The 24,755-nt window shown below is 36.3% G+C and overlaps 1 protein-coding gene across 3 annotated transcripts in view; it reads right to left on the bottom strand.

Moving 5' to 3' along the window:
- The window catches only part of LOC149543452 (lipase class 3 family protein), a 240,940-nt gene that overhangs the window by 7,126 nt on the left and 209,059 nt on the right, over nucleotides 1-24,755 (bottom strand). For all 3 annotated transcript variants that reach the window (XM_089798250.1, XM_089798252.1, XM_089798251.1), the window contains exon 10: nucleotides 17,933-18,072. In XM_089798250.1, the coding sequence (XP_089654376.1) occupies nucleotides 17,933-18,072 (140 nt within the window). The remainder of the gene's footprint in view (nucleotides 1-17,932; nucleotides 18,073-24,755) is intronic.

Here is a 24,755-nt window from a genome sequence, read left to right as displayed (position 1 = left end):
GAATGTGTAAGGAATCTCATAACCTACCTGTAACAGTAAATGAAAATGGCCAGTCTTTCTTAATGGTGGTCACATAGTCATTTAAATGGTGCCTTTGCTAAGTGGATTTGTGAAGAGGCTTCACAATACAACACAGCCTCTGCAACAGCTCTTTTACCATGCCATAAAATTGTATTGTGACTACAATATCAATGTACAATTGACCGATATCTCAAATTTAATTTTGGGTCTCTTACCAAAGCTCTGACACCATGTTAGTTTTTATTAAATTTATATCAAAGTTATGCAATTATATGTATATGCAGATTATCATGCACTAATTTCTTCTTCTTCGCTTCTAGGGTAAATTCAAAATTAGACTTTAAACATATATAAATGCCAATGATCTTATAGTATTGTTATGATGCTGGAATACTTCTTGTCTTCAAGTCAAGAAATTGCCAATTCATAGAAGGGAGAGTATTTATCAATTTCAATTTATCTTCATGAATCATTGGGGAACATGCCATGAAGGGACATGTCTCCACAACGTTGAACCATGTCCATTCATGGCATGGTCTTTCACCAAATAACACAATCATTCACTAAAGTATGCTTCCAAAAGACTTGAGAGTGTTTGCATGGACCCTGATAAAATCTGTGCTATTTTAGAGTGGCCTACACTAGAGAGCCTGACATAGTTGAGAGGGTTCATTGGACTATGTGCTTTCTACTGCATGTTTGTGGTGGGTTTCTCAAGACATGAAGCCCCCCTTATGGATTTGACTCGTAAGGGTACCTTTCGATGGACTCCTCAGGCACAAGAGTGCTTTGAGAAGTTCAAGATGATTATGACTTCAAGCCAAGTTTTAGCTTTGCCATATTTTTTGAGGCTAATTGATTTGCACTACGATGCCTCAAGGGAGGGTATTGGAGATATATTATTCCAGGATCGTCATCCCATATCTTTGGAGAGCAGGAAGCTAGGAGGCTCTGAGAGATCATTCAGTGTCTGTGATAAGGAGATTGGCCACCATGCATGCTTTGGCCAAGTTCAGGCAATATTTACCAGGCAGAAAATATTGTATTAAGATAGATCATAACATCCTGAAGTGTTTCCTAGGACAATGTGACTTCAATGAGAGATTGCAAAAGTGGGTCGATAAGCTACAGTCTGATGATTTTTATGTTTCCTATATTAAGGTTACATAGAATGTTTTCGCTGATGCCCTTTCTCGGAGACCCAACTAATGCTTGGTTATTGAGATTGAAGAGGATTAGAGGCGCTTGATTGTAGCCAAGTACATTAAAGATCAATGGGCAACTGGTATTGTTGATGGTAGTATTCAGGGCAGCAATTATACCCTTGCAAATGAGTTAATCATTTATAAGGGGAGGATTTACCTTGCCCCGGGATCAAATGTCTGTGAGATCATTCTTCAAGTTTTCATGATTCGGTAGAAGGTTCAATAGAGATTTACTTGGAAAGGCTTAAAGGCAGATGTGCAACGTTATGTTCATGAGTGTTATGTTTGTCAGTAGAAAAAACAGGAGCACACCTACCCCATAGAGTTGTTGTAGCCACTCCCAATTCCTAAGCGGAAGTGAAAGAGTATATCTATGGACTTCATTGTGGGCTTGCCTAAAGCTCAGGGCAGAGATTGCATTTATGTGGTAGTGGACCAACTCACTAAGTATTCTCACTTTTTCCCTATCACAACTACAAATTCAGCTATACAATTAACTAAGTTATTCTTCCAGGAGGTTTAAGTTGCATGATTTAACCCAGATTAGAGTGAGTGATTGTGATAGCAGAATTATGAATCACTTCAGGCAGGAGTTTTTCAAATTATGTGGGACAAAGTTGACTTTGAGCATCGATTACCACGCACAGACAGACGGCCAAACTGAGATCATGAATAAATGGGTGGAGGGCTATTTGTCAAGCTATGTTTCTTCTCAATAGAGGGCTTGGGCGAAGTGGATTCATTTGTGCAAGTATCGTTATAACTCCACTCACCATATGACTATACAAATATCACCCTTGAAAGCTTTATACAAATATGATCCTCCAAGCTTCATAGATTTGTTGTGCAGTGATAGAAAAGTGCCCTACGCATGTGATATGTTATAGGATATTTAGGACATAATGAAGATGTTGAGAGATAATATTCAGAGGGCACAGAATCAAAAAAGGCAATATGTTGATTAGAGGACAACTCGTTCCTTTCAGGTGGGTGTTATGGTTTATTGATGCTACAGTCTTTCATCACAAAGAGTGGAGTTGAGAAGCTCAAGTCTTGATATTATGGTCCCTTCTGCATAGTGAGGCATGTTGATGAGGTGGCTTATGAGCTGGATCTACCAAATGATAGCACAGTGCATAATGTGTTTCATGTTTCACGCCTTAAAAAGACGTTAGGTAGAGATGTGGTCCCATCCCCTATGTTGCCACCATTAGATGATGAGGGGGGACTTGAGTTGATCCTTCAGGCAATTCTTAATACTAGGGAGAGACAATTGCAGAGGACTATCAGAGATTTTTTGGTCAAGTTGCAAGGCCTAGTGGATGAGGATGCCACTTGGGAGCCTGTGGGTACTCTTTGACACCCTTGACTGCAATTGCTTGGGGACAAGCATTATTGGGGAGGGGGGACTCTAATGTCCCTAATTCAATAGGTTCCAAGAGGTCGAGTTGGTCAACTTATCACCACGACACTCACGAGTTAACACTAGGATTTGAGGGTCTCAGTCATAGACTTGCAATTTATAGTATGTATAATTCTGGATAGTTGCTATTTTTGGCAGCACAAAGTCAACATAGTGGTGATTGTTAGTTATTCAGACTTTTGCACAAGATGAGATTATTTTATAGAGTCATATTTATTGCATTAGTTATGGCGCTTTATAAGAATTAATGGACTTTGTGTTATAAAGTGATGTTGTGTAGTTGAAGCCTCTTTAGTGAAAGATGTAATATTGAAGCCACGTTACACAAAAGAGCTTATGAATATGGCTCTCACTTTGAGACTTTGTATCCAATGAATATTATTTAATTTTGATACTTGCTAAGGGTTTTGGAGTCTGAAAATTGTTCTGGAAATTGGGATTGCAAATTACTACTAAGGTATAATAATTTGCCAGTGCCTCTGTATTGTCATACACTGAAGTGGTTAATGTTGAAGGAAATCAATTGGTTTTGGAAGGAATTTGTTGCTACTGTCAATCAATTATATGTGTGATTTGATTTGAGGAATTATTGTGCACTTTGGAGGGACTTGAGAAACCATTGGTAGCAGTGTTTGGACATATATTCATACTCGAGAAACCATTGTAGTAGTGTTTGGACATATATTCATACCTGTGATCACCATTTTGGAGATATGCATCCCTTATAGATAGCTTGCAATCAGGAATTAGAGGCCCTGCGATTGAGTTTATTTCCCTATGAGGTGAGTTTCAGGCCTACGTTTGATGTATTAGAGGCCACGTTGCAATACAAAGAGTAACGATTGCAATAACAAGAGCTACATCCAAGTTAAAGCCGTTGGGAATTCAATTTGTCCATCATGAGTGTTCACAGGAAGAATTTGCAGCTGCCAAGATTCACGTGAGGCTTGGAGGTTATAACTAAGGCAATTTCATGCAATCATAAACCAACAAGGTCTGCATATTTATTAGGTTCCAATTGTAAACACATCAATTCATGTTAATTATTTCAATTGTGATTTTTGCAAATAACTAAGATTGCCTTTAGAAGTGAATAATTTTCTGAGCATAGCATTGCATTTATTGTGTGTCTAATATATTTGTGTAGACAGTTCAAAAATACAAAAAAAATTATTCTATCTCATCAGCATAGCAACAGACCTATGATACCGATTCGTCCACGGAAAGCCTAGAGGTAAAGGCAGAGTTGGATGGGCACGCGGAGGCGAGGTGAAACCCTATGAATGCTGCCCGGATGCCACTCATAGGCATTTGGATGTCTTTTTTAGCAGCAATACTCAAGATACAAGATATAGATGAATGCACTATAGCAAAGAGATATGCCTGCATTGGAAGTTCTAGACATCCATAGGTTAAAATTTATACATGTAGTGTCCTAAAATTACACCCTTACATTTATGGCACTTTAGCATTCAACCCTGTGTACATTAGCAACAAAGGATCATGATTAAACGATCACATATTGACATCATCGCCCTCTGGAGTGTTGTCCTACATTTTGTCACTACAAACTGTAGTTGACAGTACAAAAAAGTTTCAATATGGTTTCGTGTTTTTGCTAACACGATTCACTATTTAGTTGACTAAGATTTAATCAATTTTGGTAATAGTACAAAAAAGTTTCAATATGGTTTTGCATTTTTGCTAAGACGATTCACTATTTAGTTGGCTAAGATTTAATCAACCAAACAGTCCCAATTCATATAATGAATCCTTTTAATAAAGGTTGACGTAAAGTCTTCTTTGTTTTTTCATTTTGTTACCCTATGCTTGATTTTTGAGGCCTTCAATGTCCATTTTTGCATTTTTGACTTTTTTAAGTTGGTTTTAGACTTTTTGTTTACTTTAATCCCTTGCTTTTAATTTTCCCTTCGATTCAATATATCTTAGGGCTTAATCAGACTTGTTAGTCAAAAGATATGACCATTTAAGTGCCCAAAAAGTGGACTCTCCAAGCTCAACTGCATATTTAAAAAAATGGATGTTATATTCTAATGTTGAGTTGCACTTTTTTGAAAAGAATAACTTAAATTCACTTTATGTATGTGTTTAAGTTACGTTATCACTTAAATTCATCACATATCTCATTATAGTGCACTTTGTTTTCTAATATCTGACAAGTTACTTTATTACTTTGTTGTTACATCCCAAATTTTGCCCTTAATTTTGTATTCATCATAGCCGTTGGTTTAACGAATTATTATCATGTGAAGTGAGTTAGTGAATTATAGAAGTTGCATCAATTTATTTCTTCCTGATCATGTGAAGTGAGTTAGTTTATTATAGCCGTTGTATCAATTATTTCTTCCTAATCATGTGAAATGAGTTAGTTGAATTATATATGTTGTATATCAACCGATAATGAGATATTTTCATGATCATGTGAAATGAGTTAGTTATTTAGATGTTGATGAAATCTCTAACGGTCACTAGATGATCAACAATGGTTTTGAATTAACAATTAATAAATCTTGAATTAATGTCTTGGCAAGAATGTTGTTTGAATGATTGCAGGAAGAAGACTGAGGAGAGGGGAAGCATTGCTAAACGGGATCATCAGAAGGGGATGGTCGAATAGTCCAGTCATCAAAATCGACAGGTTTGACCTAAAACTACCCTAGCAAGGATATTAGGATTTGACAACATGTTGCATTGTGGAACTGCATGAGCTATTAGAGAAACAGTATAACAAAAATATAAAATAATATAAATTAAAACAATAATTCATACCTTTGAAGAATTATTAATGAATTTATTATTTAATCATTATTATACACACTCAAATACGAACATATGTATATAAAAATAAGGTGACACCAATAAATTATAAGTTATAATCTAATGATGCCACTTTATCAATACATACACATGAACGTATATAAGGATGAACAATAATAATAAAATAATAAAATCAAACTTTTCAACTTCTTATTCTTTCCCTCTATTTTCCTTTTAAAAAGAAAAATCGATTTGATTTGCATTCCAAAAGTCTTCTTTCTAACTGATGGTAGTCAAAGAGCCAAGCCATGTTCTTATTAGAGACTCATTGATCATATTTGGACATAGTCTTTCTCGTTTCTCCCAATCTTTTCCATCTGATTTTTGGTGGCCCTTTGTTCTCTGCTTATACGTTTTCACATAGGAAGGAGAACCTGGTTTTTAATACCAACAATGTTCATTGGGATTTTGTTTACCATTTCACTCTCATGTTATCTATCATTTGCGGACTTTGAGCACGAGAGAGCAGAGATCGTCATCCCGGCCATGAAGAACTATAAGAAATTTTGTGGCATCACGTAAGAACACTGATACACCGAGCCTAGAGTAATTGTTATTTTCTTTTTGAAGTATGCCAGTCAGAAGTCACATTTTATTTTTGTTTTCAATGAATTCAAACCAAATACTATAGACTTCATATTACAAATGGAATTGAGATAGGCATTACATAGATTTTAGATCACAGAGTCTGTTCATATCGCTGACTGTTCTTTAACCATAAGCCATATCAACCATGAATATGAAGAATAGAAATGCAATGGTAATCTTGATCAAATCAATATTGCTTAAAATCTAATTCTTCCATTCATACTCATCTAGAGATGAAAATGATATCATGAAAATCCAAACACTGAGGAATTCACCAAGCAATGATGCCATTATAGGTGAAGAGGTGTTAAACTCACGAGCACCTAGGAATCACCAACATGGTAGCCTGAAATGGTGAGGAGGTGTAGAGAGTATGCATACAATAAGAATGGAGTCAGATTAAATAAATAATATGCAAACACTATAATAGCTCATGCATGTTCTAGATATGTAATGTGTTGTCAAGTCGAGTGGTGGAGATCGGGTTTGTAGACCCAACTTGAAATCCCTGGCTAGGGTAGAAATTAGGCAGATGTGCCGAACATGTAATCTTTGTTGTTTGTCCAGACGCTTCAATTATTTTGGAGAATAACTGTTGGGACACTCAACCCACCTAATTACTTAGATGGCTGGGCTTATGAATATCCCAAGCCAGATCTTGAGGTAGGGAGGGTCATTCTATTAATTTAGGATGAGTGGGGATAAGTAATGGTCCGCGGTTGGGAAGTTAAGCCTATGTCAATGCTTCTCCTCTCACCAATGCTGAGGTTTGGGCAACGAATAAAATGATTCTATGTTAATACAGTATGTTTTTTTTTTTTTTTTTACTTTTAACCCTTAGAAGAATAGATAGATATTTTTAAAACATTTACTTATATGTTGAATAAGCATTTTAGTTGATAGAATTAGCCGTTACTTATTTTCAATTGAATATGTTAGAAGTAGTTAAATTGTTAGCAATACAGATATATATATATATATTTTTTTTTTTTTTTTTTTTTTTAATTTCCTTTTAATTCTCGTGAAATTCAGCTGAATATGAAAGACAGTTAGATTAAAAAGATTATTCTTTTAGTTATAATCAATTAATAGATATCATTGTCATGTGAAATGGAATCAGTTACTTATTAAATTAGATTAATATGAGATTAAAAATTGGCTATGAAAATTCGTATGTTACATATGGTATCAAAGCATTGGGTTCGACACTGAACCTCGGGCACCTTACCTTCTTGAAACCTAATAGAAATCTGAATTGACTACAGGACGTTAGTACGTAAAACCCCTCGCAAGAAAACTCAACACCCCATCTTTCCCTATCTCATTAGAAACCCTAAATCAGGCAATTCAACGGATGAAGAAGGAAAGAGTCAAGTGGATTCCTGCCAGAAAGGCAGCATATAGAAACAAGCTGATACAAAGTTGGAATGCTCAGCAAAGCAGCCCTCTTTTATAGTTTCACAGATCCTGGATGGTGCAAGATATGTACCAGACTGAACCAAAATGTAGTGCTACAAAGCAAGATTAAATGTTATGTTAATGTAAACCTCCTCAATAGAGGAAATTTTGTAAATAAGGTTGCTTAATGAAGCAATGGAATAAATTAAGTTATTTGAAATCATGTGATTGTAAGACTTTTTCTTTATTGTAAAAGATCTCTTATATCCACATAATTGACACAACTGCAAATTAACAGGTGGGAATCCTAAACATAAAAAAATGAATAGCAGCGAGAGCACTGAAAAACAAGATATAATACGCGAGAACCCTCAATCTTCCAATGAACTGCTAGTCCAAATCTTGCAAGAAACACAATTAAAGTTAGAAACCATGGAAAAAAGGATGACTGAAATGGCAACCCGGATAGGGCACAACCACAAGGAAGTACAAACCTCACCACCTCCTAGAGCAGAGACAAAAGTCTCTGAATGTAACAAAACCCCCTCTCCTAAGCAATCAAAGAAGCAAAAGAAGAATGAGATAGTGGTTGATTTATCAACAGACATAAAGAAAATAAAACCACCTTAGTTTTTTGGTTTTGAGTCCAAGGAGGAAGCAGAAGCATGGTTAACTGAGATGGAACAATATTTTGAGGTTAGGAATTTCTCTAAAACCTCAAAGGCAGTTTGGGGAATATATCATTTCACCAAAGAAGCTGCAACCTAGTGGGGAAATACCAAGGTCGAACAAAACATTAGGACTATTGAAATCACATGGGAGAAATTTGTGAACATATTTCGGAATCATTGGCTGCCCCAAACCTCCTATGACCAAAAGCTTCTAGACTTCCAAAACTTAAGACAAGGAGATATGTCAGTACATAAGTACTGGGAGAGGTTCACCCAATTGCACAAATACATACCACCTTATCAGCAAGACACTAACTTGAAGGTGAGAAAATTCATCATGGGATTGAACAATAGGATAGGGAGAGTTGTTGATGTTTTCGCTCCCCAAACCATGGAAGAGGCCCTAGAAAAGGCTGTTCGACAAGAACACAAGATCAAAAAGGATGACTCTATCCAAGACAACAAAAGGAAGACAAATTGGAATTCAAACGGTACTGAATTTGGGCCTCAGAAAAAGCAGTTTAAGGACTACAAAAGCAACAAACCTGAGTTAAGGAGCAATGAAGGAAGAGATGTCAAAAGCAATTATTATACGAATAAGTACAACCGGAATAATGAGAAGGGACCACCAGGAGGATGTTTTAATTGTGAAGGGGGTCATTTTATGAAATAATGCCCCATTAAATCCAACATCAACCAGCCACAGCAACCACCTTTACCGCAACAGCAACAAGCTTTTCAACAAAGGATTCATGCAACCCTGGATAATAGACAAGCAGAGCAGAAGATAGGCCCTGTTGAAACTCCGAGTAAGATTTACGGGAACCCTGTGTCCATATTAATTGATACTAGAGCATTTGAATGTTTTAAATCACCTAGGCTGTTAGGTAGATTCCCGAAAAGATCTAGTTTTATGGCAAAACCATGGACAGTTGAGTATGCAAGCTAGTCAAGGGTTAAGGTAGAGCAATGCCTATTTGAAGCTCGGGTTGACTTCCCAAATTTCTCAACGGTATTGAACTTATATGTAGCACCCCTAGGGTCATACAATAGTATCATAGGAATTAATTGGCTCAGTGAACATAAGGCTAAAATAGATTGTCTTGCCAAAACTGTAAACTGTGTGGATGATCAAGGCAAACCAACAAGCATTTCAAGGATTAAACATGAAATTAGATCAAAACAGATTTCTAGAATGCAGCTTAAGAGATAAGGGAGGAAAGGCTGTGAGATTTTTGCCATTAGGATTGAGGATACAAGGGAATCTAAAACAACCACATATGGGGATGACTACATTTATGAAGATGGAGAAATTAGACAAAAGTTAAAAGAATCCTTCGAAGAAAAATACCGCTATTTGAAGAATTATCAAGATGTGTTTCCTGAGGAACTTCCTGGACTACCCCCTTCCCGAGGATTTGATTTTACCATAGACTTGATACCAAGAGCGGAACCCATATCTCGAGCTCCATATAGAATGACAACTACAGAGTTAATGGAGTTATAGATTCAACTACAAGATATGCTAGATAAGAAGATGATCCGGCCTAGTATCTCACTATGGGGAGCCCCAATGTTGTTTGTAAGGAAGAAGGATGGAACCATGAGATTATGTATAGATTACAAGATGCTTAATAAAGTCACCATCAAAAACTGGTACCCATTGCTGATGATAGATGATCTTTTTTATCAAATGAAAGGTGGGACAGTATTTTCAATAATCGATTTAAGGTCAGGATACCATCAGCTTCGAATAAAACATGAGGATATACATAAAACCGCATTCAAAACTAGGTATGGACATTATGAGTTTACACTATTGCCTTTCGGCTTAACCAATGCCCTAGTAGCTTTCATGAATTTAATGAACAGTACATTTTAAGATTGTCTAGACAAGTTAGTATTGGTCTTTATAAATGACATTTTAATATACTCTAAGAACAAAGAAGAACATCAAAGGCACTTAGAAATAGTTCTGCAAAGACTAAGAGAACACAAGCTATATGGGAAACTCTCTAAGTGCGTTTTTTACCAAAAGGAAATTCAGTATCTGAGGCACATTATATCAGCTCAGGGTATAGCAGTAGATCCATCTAAGATAAAAGTGATTAAGGAATGGCCCATACCTAGAAATGTATCCGAAGTTGGGAGCTTTATGGGGTTAGCTGGGTTCTATAGAAAGTTTCTCAGAAGTTTTTCAAGGATAGCCTATCCGATCACTTCACTTCAAATGAAGGGAAAGAAATTTATTTGGACAGAGAAGTGTCAATCAGCTTTCGAGTTTCTAAAAGAAAAATTGACTACTACACCCATTCTGAGGGTACCTGATTCACAAAAACAATTCATAGTTATAAGAAATGCATCCGAAGAAGGATTAGGAGGTGTGTTAATGCAGCATGAACAAGTCATTGCTTATGAGTCTAGAAAACTGAAAAATTACAAACAAAATTATGCACCTCATGATCTTGAATTAGTAGCAATAGTACATGCCTTGAAAATGTGGAGATATTACTTGATCAGAAAACCTTTTGAGCTTAGATCTAATCATGTAATGCCTTGGCACTCGAAGAGCCAAGCCATCTTATTAGAGACTCGTAGATCATATTTGGACATAGTCTTTCTCTTCTTTCCCATTCTTTTCCATCTGATTTTCGGTGGCCCTCTGTTCTCTGCTTATACATTTTCACATAGGAAGGAGAACTTGGTTTTTAATACCAACAACGTTCATTGGGATTCTGTTACCATTTCACTCTCACGTTATCCATCATCCATGGACTTTGAGCACAAGAGAGTAGATATCATCATCCCGACTGCGAATAACTAGAGGAAATTTTGTGGCATCACGTAAGAACACCGATACGCCGAGCCTAGAGTAATTCTTATTTTCTTTTTGAAGTATGCCAATTAGGAGTCACATTTTATTTTTGTTTTCAATGAATTTAAACCAAATACTGTAGCCATCATATTATAGATGGAATTGAGATAGGCATTACATACATTTCGCTGACTGTTCTTTAACCATAAGCCATATCAACCATGAATATGAAGAATAGAAATGCAATGGTAATCTTGATCAAATAAATATTGCTTAAAATCTAATTCTTCCATTCATACTCATCTAGAGATGAAAATGATATCATGAAAATCCAAACACTGAGGAATTCACCAAGCAATGATGCCATTATAGGTGAAGAGGTGTTAAACTCACGAGCACCTAGGAATCACCAACAAGGTAGCCTGAAATGGTGAGGAGGTGTAGAGAGTATGCATACAATAAGAATGGAGTCAGATTAAATAAATAATATGCAAACACTATAATAGCTCATGCATGTTCCAGATATGTAATGTGTTGTCAAGTCAAGTGGTGGAGATCGGGTTTGTAGACTCAACTTGAAATCCCTGGCTAGGGTAGAAATTAGGCAGATGTGTCGAACATGTGATCTTTGTTGTTTGTCCAGACACTTCAATTATTTTGGAGAATAACTATTGGGACACTCAACCCACCTGATTACTTAGATGGCTAGGCTTATGAACATCCCAAGCCCGATCCCGAGGTAGGGAGGGTCAATCTATTAATTTAAGATGAGTGGGGATAAGTAATCGTCTGTGTTTGAGAGGTTAAGCCTATGTCAATGCTTCTCCTCTCACCAATGCCGAGGCTTGGACAACGAATAAAAAGATTCTATGTTAATACTATATGTTTTTTTTCTTTACTTTTAACCCTAGAAGAATAGATGGATATTTTTAAAACATTTACTTATATGTTGAATAAGCATTTCAGTTGATATAATTAGTTGTTACTTATTTTCAGTTGAATATGTTAGAAGTAGTTAAATTGTTAGCAATGCATATATATATATATATATATATATATATATATCCTTTTAATTCTCGTGAAATTCAGCTGAATATGAAAGACAGTTAGATTGAAAAGATTATTCTTTCAGTTATAATCAATTGATAGATATCATTGTCATGTGAAATGGAATCAGGTACTTATTAAATTAGATTAATATGAGATTAAAAATTGGCTATGAAAATTCGTATGTTACATTTGTAGTCTATTTTGATGTTGAGATTTACTTTAATGTTTTATTTTAAAACATTAAAGTGAAATGTTACTTTTTAACATGTTTACACTTTATATGTAAAATATAATGTAAATAGATATTTGACCCCTTTAAGTGATATTTGCTCAATAATCAATTTGACATGTGCTAAATAGATCACTTATGTGATGCAACCCAACATGTCTTTTTGTCTAACATGTTACATGCAAATGCATCTAGAGAGTGACATTTACCTTTTGCATGCAAATGCAATTAACATGTTACATGTAAATGCATCTAGAGAGTGAGATTCACCTTGGGCACCCAAGTGCATTTTTTTTTTTAAATATATTTTAAAACATGTTTTTTTTAATATTTCACAAGTCACTTTATTACTTTATAGTCTATTTTGATGTTAAGATTTACATTAATGTTTTATTTTAAAACATTAAAGTGAAATGTTACTTTTTGAACATGCTTGCACTTTATATGTAAAATAGTGTAAATGTAATATTTGACCCCTTTAAGTGATATTTTCTCAATAATCAATTTGAAATGTGCTAAATAGATCACTTAAGTAATGCAACTCAACATGTCTTTTCATCTAACATGTTACATGCAAATGCATCTAGAGAGTGAGATTTACCTTTTGCATGCAAATGCATTTAACATGTTACATGTAAATGCATCTAGAGAGTGAAATTTACCTAGGGCACCCAAGTGCATGTTATTTAAAAAAACATATTTTAATACATGCAATCACCTTCCAAGAGCGTGATTTGCATGTAAAGGCAAAAACAAAACATGCAATCACTCTTGGAGAGCGTGATTTACTCTTGGGGAGATATGTTTGACTTAGACAAATGAAAAAGCATAAAATAAAACATGCAATTGCATGTCGAGTCCAATTTGCATGCAAAATATATTTTCCAACTAAAATGTTACATGTTGTGAACCTTCTAGAATGTGATTTGCAGTGTACTCTTATTTGCATGTATATGCTTCATGTGTTTGGCATTCTAGACTGTGATTTGCACTAAAGGACACAAAATATGTTATTGCCAAGTCATTTTAAATATGCAAGGAGGCTCCGAGAGTGTGATTTGCCTCTTGTATGCTAATAATTGTATATTAAAACTATTTCAAAGGCATATTTCTCTAGATACATGCAAAGCATTACATGTAATAGCAACCCAAGAGTGTGATTTGCTCTAAAAGTCACAAATGCATGCACTTCCTCCTCATGTGTTTGCATTCCAAGGGTGCATTTTGGCTTTTGAATGCATGTAAATGCATGTAGAGTCCAAATTTTTCACCAATACATGCAAAAACACCTCATTCAAATGCATTTCTAGGGCAAGTTCTTCACCAGAAACACCCAAATACATACATTTTTCAAAAACTTTTTGCATGTAATTTCTTTGGAGACCACGTTTTGGCATCTACAAGAAAAAAACAGTCATGCTATTGGACCTACGTCTAATTTTCACTAGAACCATTTGAAGGAAGAAGATTGCAATAACATCTTGCAAATACATGCACATGTGTTTGCCCTTCGTGAGTCTAATTTGCATTAAAACTCTAAAGTTTTCAAAGGCTCTTGGTTGTTGCATGTGTTTATACTTGGAAAACCTGATTTTGGAGAATCCTTGTTCATCCAAACTTCTCTTTCCTTCATTTTTGGCTCATTGAGCTCCAATCTTCCAACTCCGAAAACAAAATTGCATGTAAAGAAAGGTTTTGAAATTTGTCTAGATTGAGTCAAAAGCAAGAGGTAAGTTGTCCTTTTGTTTTCAAGTTTTCTTTCTTGTTTCTTCCTTGTTTTTAACAAACTCATTCATTTTCCACTTTCCCAAACATGTAATGACACTCTCCGAACCCGACTGCATGTTTTACATCATGTAAAATGAGGAGGCTTTACCACATGCAATGGCATCTAGAGAACCTGATTTGGCTGAAAACTCACATTTTAAAGCACTCAAACTCTCATCTTGGACATACCCAAATGCTTCAAACTTGCATTCTTGACCTTTCCCAACAAAAGCCTTATTTTTGCCCACATGTATTCCATTATCATAAACCTGATTTTGGCCATTTTTTCCTGAAATACAAGCCATTCCATTCATTCCCAGCCTTCAAAAGTGTTCAATAAGTATCTAATCCATGGTTCAAACACCCATCTCTCATGCATCCTCATTGTAACTCAAATCCTAGAGTTTTCAAGGATCTGATATCATTGGAAGATGTTTTCATTTTCATGTTGTGATGGACTCCTCAAAATATGTCAGGATTTCCTTAAGGATATAGAGACATCCCATCAAGAAGACCTCCTTCGAATCCAATGAGGCAATAATTCATTTGGTCTCCACTTTCCCAATGGTTGATCTAGAACCTAAGTTCGTGTGGGAATATGCCAAAGCACTTTAATTTGTTAAAAAATAAAAAAGAGAAGAATTATTTGAAGATGTTGATACGAAAGTTGTTCCAGCTTTACATTCAAACATCATCATTGAGAAGGTTTTCCAAATATTTGAAACTCCAAATGTATGTAGCTAACAAAGAAGAATTCACAACTATGGAATAAGGAAAAGTTTGATTACATCAAGTTCTCAAATAATAAAGAGCAATTCATCAAAGAGAGTGCAGTAGCACGAAATACTAGGACTTCCAATCTGGCAATCATCCACATTTCTGTCACCAAGTACAAAGGCTTTTGCTGACAATCTACAAGATTGATTCAGCAGTTCCAACTTTTTCTTCATATTGTTATAGTTGTAGAAAATGAATTTAATGTGATACAACTGCATGTAATTCGTTCGCATGTCCTCATGACATGTAATCTAATAATTTTTCTCACCTAGTTTGATTAGTTCAAGGTAGTTAAGTCCCTCCCACCCTTTTCTTCTTCTTTCTCTCACTTCTTTTCCCTATATAAGGACTGCCCCTCTCATTGTAGAAATCATCTTTTATTGTATGCAAAAAAGCTCTAAAAATTATGCAAGCATAACTTTGATTGTGTAGTATTGTTTTGAAAAAAAGTGAATACAAAGAAACAATTGGAGCTGAAACTTTGATTGAGAGCAATTGTGATAATGCAAATTAGAAAATTTGACTGTAATTTGCATTTGTATCTTTGATTCATGTTGTTATTGTATGTTTAATAATAGAGCATGATGACTTAAGAAGCAATCAGAGCTGAAGCTTTCGCTGGCAGCGATTGTGGTGATATATAGACTAGACGCTTTGACTATAGCCTGTATTGTTGTCTCAATTGACAAAAAATAGTTAGAATTCCCTACTTTTGGAAGTCTTTGCACCCCAATGGTAGAAATTATTCTTATAGAATAGATTTAAAAAGGACTTAGAGCCGAACTGGTACACTTTCAACTACTTAGAATTCCCTACTTTTGGAAGTCTTTGCACCCCAATGGTAGAAATTATTCTTATAGAATAGATTTAAAAAGGACTTAGAGCCGAACCGGTACACTTTCAACTACTCTTTGAGTCAGTGTTTGGTATCGGTATCACCGTTTCTAGCTATTAGATAGAAGTGTTAGAGATTTCATCTTGCCCATTACTCACTTCGGGGGTAAGTGGATTCTTTCCTAAGAAATAAGAGGAAAAAATATATGTAACACCCATTACAAAATCTCTCGACTTCTTGCTTACCTTGAGTTGATCCAAGGAACGATGAGCAGGGGGAGCCTCCCCTTAAAGGTAGAAGAGACTCTCTTTCATACACTGTTGTTGGTCTACCTATTTTGCAATTCGATATTAACAAATTGTCAGTTGCAAAATATCCACCCAACATGGAGCAGAACATCCACAATTTCCCATCCAAAATTGAGCCTCATATGGTTGGACATACAAATACACATTACCGCCTTTGATGTGCCCCTTCTCTTGGATATGTACAAAATAGCTACCATCACCTATTCACAACTATGAAAGGCTGGATTTTTCTCATTCCCTCTCAAACTCTTAAATCTTGACTCACGCTTACTCACATTTGGAAGCAAAGTCTTTCGTAGTCCAACTGTTTTCTATAATTGGGGAGGAGGATCTACATTGTGCCTCACTATCTTTACCCTCTCTTTCTTATTATGTATTGCTTTATTTCACTAATCTATCTCAGTTAATCCTAAAACTATTGTATAGTAGGGGCTTTCCTCCAACAAGCAAGGTCCATTTTAATCGCTTGTTTTTGCATAATAGGGGTTCTCCTCCATTAAGTGGGAATTTCTTTCTATTGCTTGTCACCATATTGTTTTGATCAATCTAATGTATCTAGTTGTCTGTAGAGGTGGGAACACCAAAGCAAGTGTTTGACTAAGGCAAACCTTTATACAACTTTAACACTTTTCCTTGTTTTAGTGTGCAAGTGACAAACAAAAACCATGACAACAGCATTTCGAACTTTAAAGCTTGCTTGAGTATTCCCTATTTTCTAGTGAACAAGACTGCCATGTGGCACGCAGATGTCCCTAAGGTAGGATGTAGTCTGAGGCCAAGAGCTCTAAATTTGTCCAGTGAGTAGTTCAAAGTCTCTATTTTATACAGTTAGTGATCAAAATAGTCATAGCACTTAAAGTATATCAGATACCTACACTTTTATGATCTTGTTCATATTGATAGAAATATCATTGCTAAGGTTCAAAAGTTGATATATTTTTAATTTAAACTATGTCCACGTTTGTAGTTATTTCCATTGTTTTGAGTAGAAGTTTAGGTGGATCTTACCCCTAGCTCCACATGCTAGTACAGGTGAGGTAACGTAAGGAAGAGTTGTTGTTCAGAAGGTAGAAAGTCACTTGTTGCACATTATTGTGAGAGAAACAATAGAGTTCCATTAGTTTGGGAGGGCTTCTTTTCCTTTGGACCCCTCCCTGTTTTTATTTCAGTTGTTGCTTTCTTCTTAGGGCGCCATATGGTGTCTCTGTTGTGGATTAACCTGCCTTTTGTTGTACTTGGAAGTTCCTTTAAGGTCTTTTGTTGGGCTTTAATAAATTTCTCTTAGCTTATCTTATCTATCAATGACCACATCCAATCACCAAGAGAGAATCCTTTGCATCTACGAACAACATGATGAGCAGAATATAACAAATTGCCCCCTTCCAAGGGCTGTGTCTCTAATCATACTCCACATCTTGCATGACAAGACCAGGAAGGATGCATGGAAAAACCAGGAAGGATGCACAACAAGAATAGACTTTTGCATCCCAAGCTAATAGCCTCAGGACTCCCAGAAGGCTTATGTAAAGAGAAGAAGAGCCACGCCCACAAATACACATCTGCACCAAGTAATAAGAGGGAGTGGCCAATCCATTTGCAATCAATATCAACTTGTATAGAACAAGTTATACAGTTGTTATTAACAGCGAAACCAACAGTTTTATTTAACCAGCAATTGCTGATGATGTATGGCTAATAATGTTATGATGATACAGTGATATTCCTTGTACTATACAGTACTAGCTCTGAAATAAAAATCACTTTCTACATCATACTATTGTTCTTGTGATTCCAATCCTTTCCATGTGCAACTTGTGGATTTGGTAGCGTAGATTTGAGAGTTGACGTCATGTAACACTTGTTTTTTACAATTGCATGGAATAAATGATAGCAGCATATTAAACATACCTATATGACCTAAATTGCTGATTCATCTTATCAACAATCAAATCGCATCGTGCTTATAATTAGATGAGGTCTTCGAAGTAAAGAGAAAATAAATCATACCATTATCCCTGCTAAAGCACCAATTGCACCTCCCAAGGAATGCCCAACAAACCGTAATGCATACCCTTGACACTCTCCACCATCATTGAGCAATGATGACAAGAATCCTCTTTTTGGATGCTGGAGAACATCTTGTGAATCTGTTTGATTTCAAACAAATCATACAAATTAATTAAAGAGTTCAGCAAAATAAAATACAAAATGATTTTATTGTAAACTTACATATAGACTTCGAAAGCTGAGATAAAAATTAATCTATATTCAATGCTGGTTGTAAAATATTTAAAACCAAAGTTCTGTCCCACCTCACTCCACAATTATTGTTTAGAAAATCAACTGATAACATGCATTACTAGTGTTAGCCACAATTATTAACATAATTTTTTTTTGAATTTTAAATTTAACTCCTTAAACTGATAACCTCTTAGCCAATATTAGCTCCAGTCAAATTCAATAAATGTTGTGCATGTTTCAATTTTGAAGAAAAATCTCCATGGTTTCAACAAAAACCCATACAAGTAGCAATGCAATGTGTCTAGAACAGAAAATACAATATCTTGTCTAATGTGGCAGGTTTTCAGCTCAAGAGGAGTTTTGATTTTCGGGATTTTAAAATTTCAACTTTTACTAGTTCAGTTCTACAGTGAATTGAATTGAAAGCTTTATTTGGCTCTGATGACATCATCTTTACGGGTTTCACTTGCAATAAAGTTATAAACAATTTGACAAAATCTCATATTTGAAAACAAAGATGCCAGTCATGTAGTAAAACACTATTGATATCAATTTCACACAAGCCACTAAGTTTCATTCTCCAAGAAGCATTTGGGCAAAGGCAAAATAAGTCTCATCACCAATTTCATGATAGTTGAGCTGACTTTTTCAACCATTCAATGAAAGTGTTTATGTGAGTTTTGTTCCACTCCAGCATACAGAATCGAATTGTTACTATTCCAAGATGAAACACCAAATCTCCAACTTTTTGTTGAATAATTCCTTCTTATTGTTGGCTTGCACTAAGTTATAATTATGTGATAAGATAGTTATCACAAGGGGACTTACACTGTTCACTCACTGGATACCAACTGTACTTCAAATTTTTCCAACTACTTCCTATTAAACAAACTACAAAGATAAGAGTTCAGAGTGTCTAATCCAATCCTAAAATGCAAGGGACTATAGATGTCTTTGGGACTCTACAAGACTTACTTTAGCCACTGACATCAACAAAGCTAGTACAATCTCCTAAGGTAGTGTAAGGTGTTCAAACTACCTTCATTCCAATAACACCATCCATCAATGCATATCAATGTGCAGGCAATAATCAAAGTAAAGCACTTAAATATGTCATTCAACCATGCAAGGCAAACTTACAATCAGCAAGAAGCTAGTGGTTTGTATAAGCAAGTTGGGATTTTCATTAGGTGCTTAGTTGAATTTCACCATCTTTCAAGAATGAGAATCCCAAGAGGCGGTCGGAGTCCATCCCTCCCTTTGGATTGCCCTGTCATCCTCTTAAATTCATAAGTCTATTTGACTCGAATTAGATTCCCAACTCCTTAAGGCACTTCAGTTGATTTTGATCTAATTTTGCCATGGATTTGAAACCATTATTTCACCTTAAATCTACATCAACTCCACTTCAGCTACCTACCGCTTGCTTCTATAAACTAGGAGGCAAAATTTTGAGGATAGTTGGGATTTGGAATCCTCACAAGGGAGCAGATTTCGCCCCTTAGATGGGATTTTTGCTTTCACTTAGTTTCCCATTTTGTCAAATCACTTCTTTCTCCTTTCATTCCACAACACATGATTTTCAAGGGTGGTTTCATGCTTTGTCCAATCTGATTTGTACCTTGATGAATTGAAATTGATTAGAGGGTCTCAGTTGACAGAGTCAAAGCCTAATTCTCATTGAGAATGCAAGAGTGTTCAAGATTGCTACCAGTTAGCACTGTTACTATTTATAGTAAGTGTCCATTTCACAGAAGTCAGGATTCTATCTTTAGTCGAGCATCTGAATATGTTAGTGGCAGTGCTGAGATTTGGGATCATTACAGAGGCTATCATTCAGAGATTTACTATTTATAGAAAGTCAATGTTGAGTTATCGTACTTGGCAGAAGTAACGTTTTTCATTAGTGAATATAGGTGCCATGAATTCCTAGCCTACAGATTTCATCAGTGACTCAAATAGGCCCATAAATTCAGAGATGTGATAATCTCTAGGTTTTTAAAAGTTGCAAATAAGTTAAACATCAATGCGTTTGATTATCATTGTATAAATGATAGCTTCTTGAATTGCAATAAGAAGAATTCTTGAGAGTAGCTTGCAGCAGTGAATTTCTATGCAAATTGTATGACAAAATGCCTTTGAATAGCTTGGTGCATTTTCAACATGATATAATTGCATTTTCAACATGATATAATTGCCATGTATTTGACAAAATATCATGCTGAATATTACGCTATCTCGTATAATATTACATAGTTATTTGCAGGTCCATCTCGTTAAATAGATTATTGGTGAAACCAGCTTATTAGTTATTATGCATAGTGTTTGACAAAATGTCAAACATCCAAATTTGAAGCTACATCTTGTTGTGGTTATTACAAAATTTTACCTTACCCAGTCACTACATTTAGGAGGAAATCTTGGGATCCTTTGATTTTATAGGGTTCAAATTCCATGAGTCAAGATTTTAAATCTTGAGACCAGACGAGAAACTGACCTATTCTCAGAATTATTCCAAAAGGTGGGCAGCTTCAACCATACTTGCTCATAATCATCATTTTGTAGCTCTTCGCTTGTTCTTTATATCATTTCGCATTCAAAATGTGCATTGTAATCACTTGGAAACCATCTAGATTTGGGTGGAATTTTGGTGGGTGTCAAGATTGTTAATCCTGAGATATGGTCAGACCCCAGCCTAGTGTCCAGATTCTCAATTTGTAAGTTATCCCAAAATCACTTCAATTTTGTCATTGTTGACACAAAACCTTGCACCCTTGCCTAAGGGAATACTACTTAGGCAGCCTTGTGTAACATGGAAACAACCTCCAAGCTGTGGGACTTGAACTGTGAGGTTGAGTCTGCAGAGAAGGCTGGTTTCTTTTGCTATCAAGGTGCACCTAACTAATCTTGGAGAGGAAGAGGGTGAAGAAATGCATGAAAGCAAATCTACCTATTCTAACCTAAGGGGTGATGCACCAAAATAGAGTGTTCAATTTTATCTCTACCTATGCATGCGCAGTTAACTATCATGACATCAAGATTATAGATTTAAACTTGCTTAACCTATCAATCACATGCAAATCAAACAACCAAACAAATGACACAAGGAAAAAAATTCACTTTATATCAATCATAGGCTGAAAAAAAACAAAGTCATGCAAATGACAAACAGCTACAATGCATTGAAGTTGAAGAAAGGCAAATGGATCTTGTACAGTACATAAATGGCTAAAAGAGATAAGGCAGAAAGTCATGAATAGTCCAAAGGCAAAGAGAATTTACAATGTGCATGCCAAAACATGCCAAGGAAAACAAAGAAGAACCGACCCTAAAAAGAGTTAAAAAATCTGCCTTTATAGTTCACGCATAACTCAAATAGCATCTACCCCAAGGCAAAGCACAACTACTACCATTAAGATTTGCAAAGAACAATCATACAGATCAAGAAGATTTGATCTTGGTACACATCCAGAGGCGAGAAAATCATCAAAACCCTCGAGACCCAACAGCAAAGGAAACAAAGGCAAGAGAAGCGAAAGAATCAATTGATCTTTAGTACCCATTCAAAATCCTTTAGCTTCAGATCCTGACTACGGTGCCATTAATGCAAAAAACCCCTCAAACAGATAACCAAGAGGCGGGCAACGTGTCTTTCATGACTTCCTAGCACGGCCATAACTCGGGAGTGGTGGAGATCAATCATGGAGATCAAATCGCGTTGGAAAACATCTTTCTACCCATTCTTGGCTTGACAAATCAGCAAGAAACAACAATCAGACGGGTCTAACAACCAAAAAGCACCACGTGAACCAATGAGGTTATTTCCTTTCGCCAGCTCACAAAGTCTTCATGAGTTTGATTGCCTTATCACCCTAGCCATGCTACCTTTTAAACTCTAACTGCAACCGTTCCATGAAACTGCAAGCTTAACCATGACTGCTACCGCTTTCTCTCCACCCGAGCCCGCAAGTACACACATGGTTGTTTATCACTTCCCCACATTCTTTAAAGATCGTGCAGTTCCATAATGCGACAATAATCAATCTCCACAAGATCGACGATCGTTAAAAGACTTTAATTATTACTACGCTACTCTTTAGAACTTTTGGGCCCACTGAACACTCAACATCCACCTTAGCAGACACGTCATCCTTTTGGTGAATCAGCATGAAGCAACTGGCATATCTTCCACCTAAGCACTGTCTGGCACCCTTCAAAAAAGTCAACCAAACCTAGCCACATGTCAAGATGTCGCTTCCTTACTTTTCTTAAAAACCTTACAACTTCATGAAGCAGGGAAGCGTCAACCGCAAATCTTCCAAGATCTAACAGCCTAGGAAATATGTGGTCTACTTATGCCCTGTGTCAAAACCTCAACCAATTGCCAATGTGCTCTGACAACTACCCAACTGTTCTGACAGGCTTCCTTTTGTGGCTCTGAAAGGGATGACATCACAAAAAATCCACGTGGTGCAAATTCACTTGCTCGCATTCGCTAAAGATTGGACATGTTCGAAATACAGGAAAGTGACCGCTGTAGATTTGCCAAGATCTAACAGTGGATAGAAAACACACTAAGAAACCGGCCCACAAGCAAGAGTGAATCAAAAATTGCCAATTGTACCCCTATTTGACAACCCCACCAGTCGCAAAGAAGGAAGGCCCACCAAGCCACGTCTCACAAAGTCGCTTCCCCGCATTCATTAAACTCTAAGCAAGTCCATAATGCAGGAAAGCAACATCCATCGATCCTAAAAGATCTGACGAATGAGAGAAAGCTACGAACCCGTGGAAATAAACTAAGGGAAATATGAAATGCAGCAAGGTTTTATTTTGCTTATTTTGCATTTCAATTTGGTATTTAAATATTTAAATATGGAAAGTGATTGTTGGGTGGCTTATAATTTGAATTTAAATATTTGGCAGGAGGGCAAATATGGTTAAGATTTTTGGCGACTCAGAGGGGATGCTAGCCTGCTACGCATGAGACTAGTGGCCTAAAGCATCCATTGGTCTACAAAGTCATAAAAAATGTGGATCCTGTGCATTATGAAACCCTAACCCTACCTCTGCAACAGTAAAACTCTAAAATCCCTGTCTCTGCAAATTCTGCAAGACTCAAAACTTCAAAACTTTGGCTATCTCACAGAGAGACAACCTCTGCCTGACACTTCTTGAAAAATAGAAAAGAACAGAAAACAAAACTACTCTTAACTATGTACATGAACAATAGAGAAAATAAGTCAAACAAAGCCATTGACTAGCTTGTTGAAATAACTCCCTTTCTTTCTAACCTTGGAATGTTTGACATGTTCAAACATCATCCCTCCACCATTAAGTGGCTGACTATAATACCATTCCCCACCAGGATCAAATGCAAAAGGTGGCTCATCTTTATACTCATACCTATCATCCTGATAACTAGAACCTCCTTTCGTGTCCTTAAAGACAAAAATGTCTTCATCAAACCCTTGATAAAACCATGAATCATCTAGTTGTTCTGCTTGTTCCTGATGCTCAAAACACTCAGCTAGTGATGACTTGGGTGGAGCCTCCATATTTTCTACCTAAATCAAATTTGGGATGATAACATTCAGCTCATCTATAACATAGACCTCTGACTTAGTCTCCTCTTCATGCCTAAAAAGATTATAGTGACCTTCCTTCTTATCAAAGATAGTGCAATTCATATTTGAATGGTCGACCATGTAGGGCTCCACATGCTTGACATTGAATGTTTCTACCATGATGAAAGTCTTTGTGTCATTCCTATCTTTAGAAAAGATCTGGGACCAATCACTAGCAATACTTCCACCACTAATTTTGGCAATAAAATCTTTGGATAAGCAAATGGCAAAATGTGCAGGGAGATCTATAACAATTATATCCTGCAACATAGTATAGCCAGGACATGCATGTAGGGTCACCTCTAAATCTTTGAATACTACTACAGTCCTACAAGAACTGCCACCCAACTGGATAATCCCATTAGTCACAGGCTCATATCTTGTGCCTAGCTAATCAGCAATCCTCTTAGGCATGACTGAGGTGCAAGCACCAGAGTCTATCATGCAATTATGAACTACTTTATCTCCTATGACTAGAGAGATAAAAAGAAGGTGGCTTCATTTTCTTACTTTGATTTCCTTATTTGTGGGGCTTTGTATGGTAGCTGAATTTGAAGATCCACCTTGTGCTGATATAGAAATAGCCCTAGGCTCCTCCTTCTCGCAACTCTGTCCTTTACTCTGATCTTGAACTAGTGTGGTTGCCCCTCTTGCTATCCCTGGGTCCATGGTATGCATGGTTGCATTGCAATTGTTCCTCTAACCTCCATTACCAAAATCTTCCCTGTCAAAGATGGCATAAGAAGCATCCCCCTGCACTTGAGCTTGATATCCAACATTGGACTGATTTGCATGTCATTGTTGTCCAAAAAGTTGTTGCCATATCTTGTACAGTCAAGGCCTAAGGAAATGAACTTTGATCATTAGATGGACAACCATATCTGTATCCATGTTGTTCTTGAGCTAGATTGTTCCGATGAACAATTGCCCTTGACTGGTCTAGAGCTACATAAGGCATACCA

Source organism: Cupressus sempervirens, chromosome 8, assembly GCF_028749045.1.
Source record: "Cupressus sempervirens isolate cs-2001-9-10 chromosome 8, ASM2874904v1, whole genome shotgun sequence".
Lineage (NCBI taxonomy): Eukaryota > Viridiplantae > Streptophyta > Pinopsida > Cupressales > Cupressaceae > Cupressus > Cupressus sempervirens.
The sequence above is the reverse complement of the archived record's forward strand: the minus strand, read 5'-3'. Positions and strand labels throughout refer to the sequence as shown.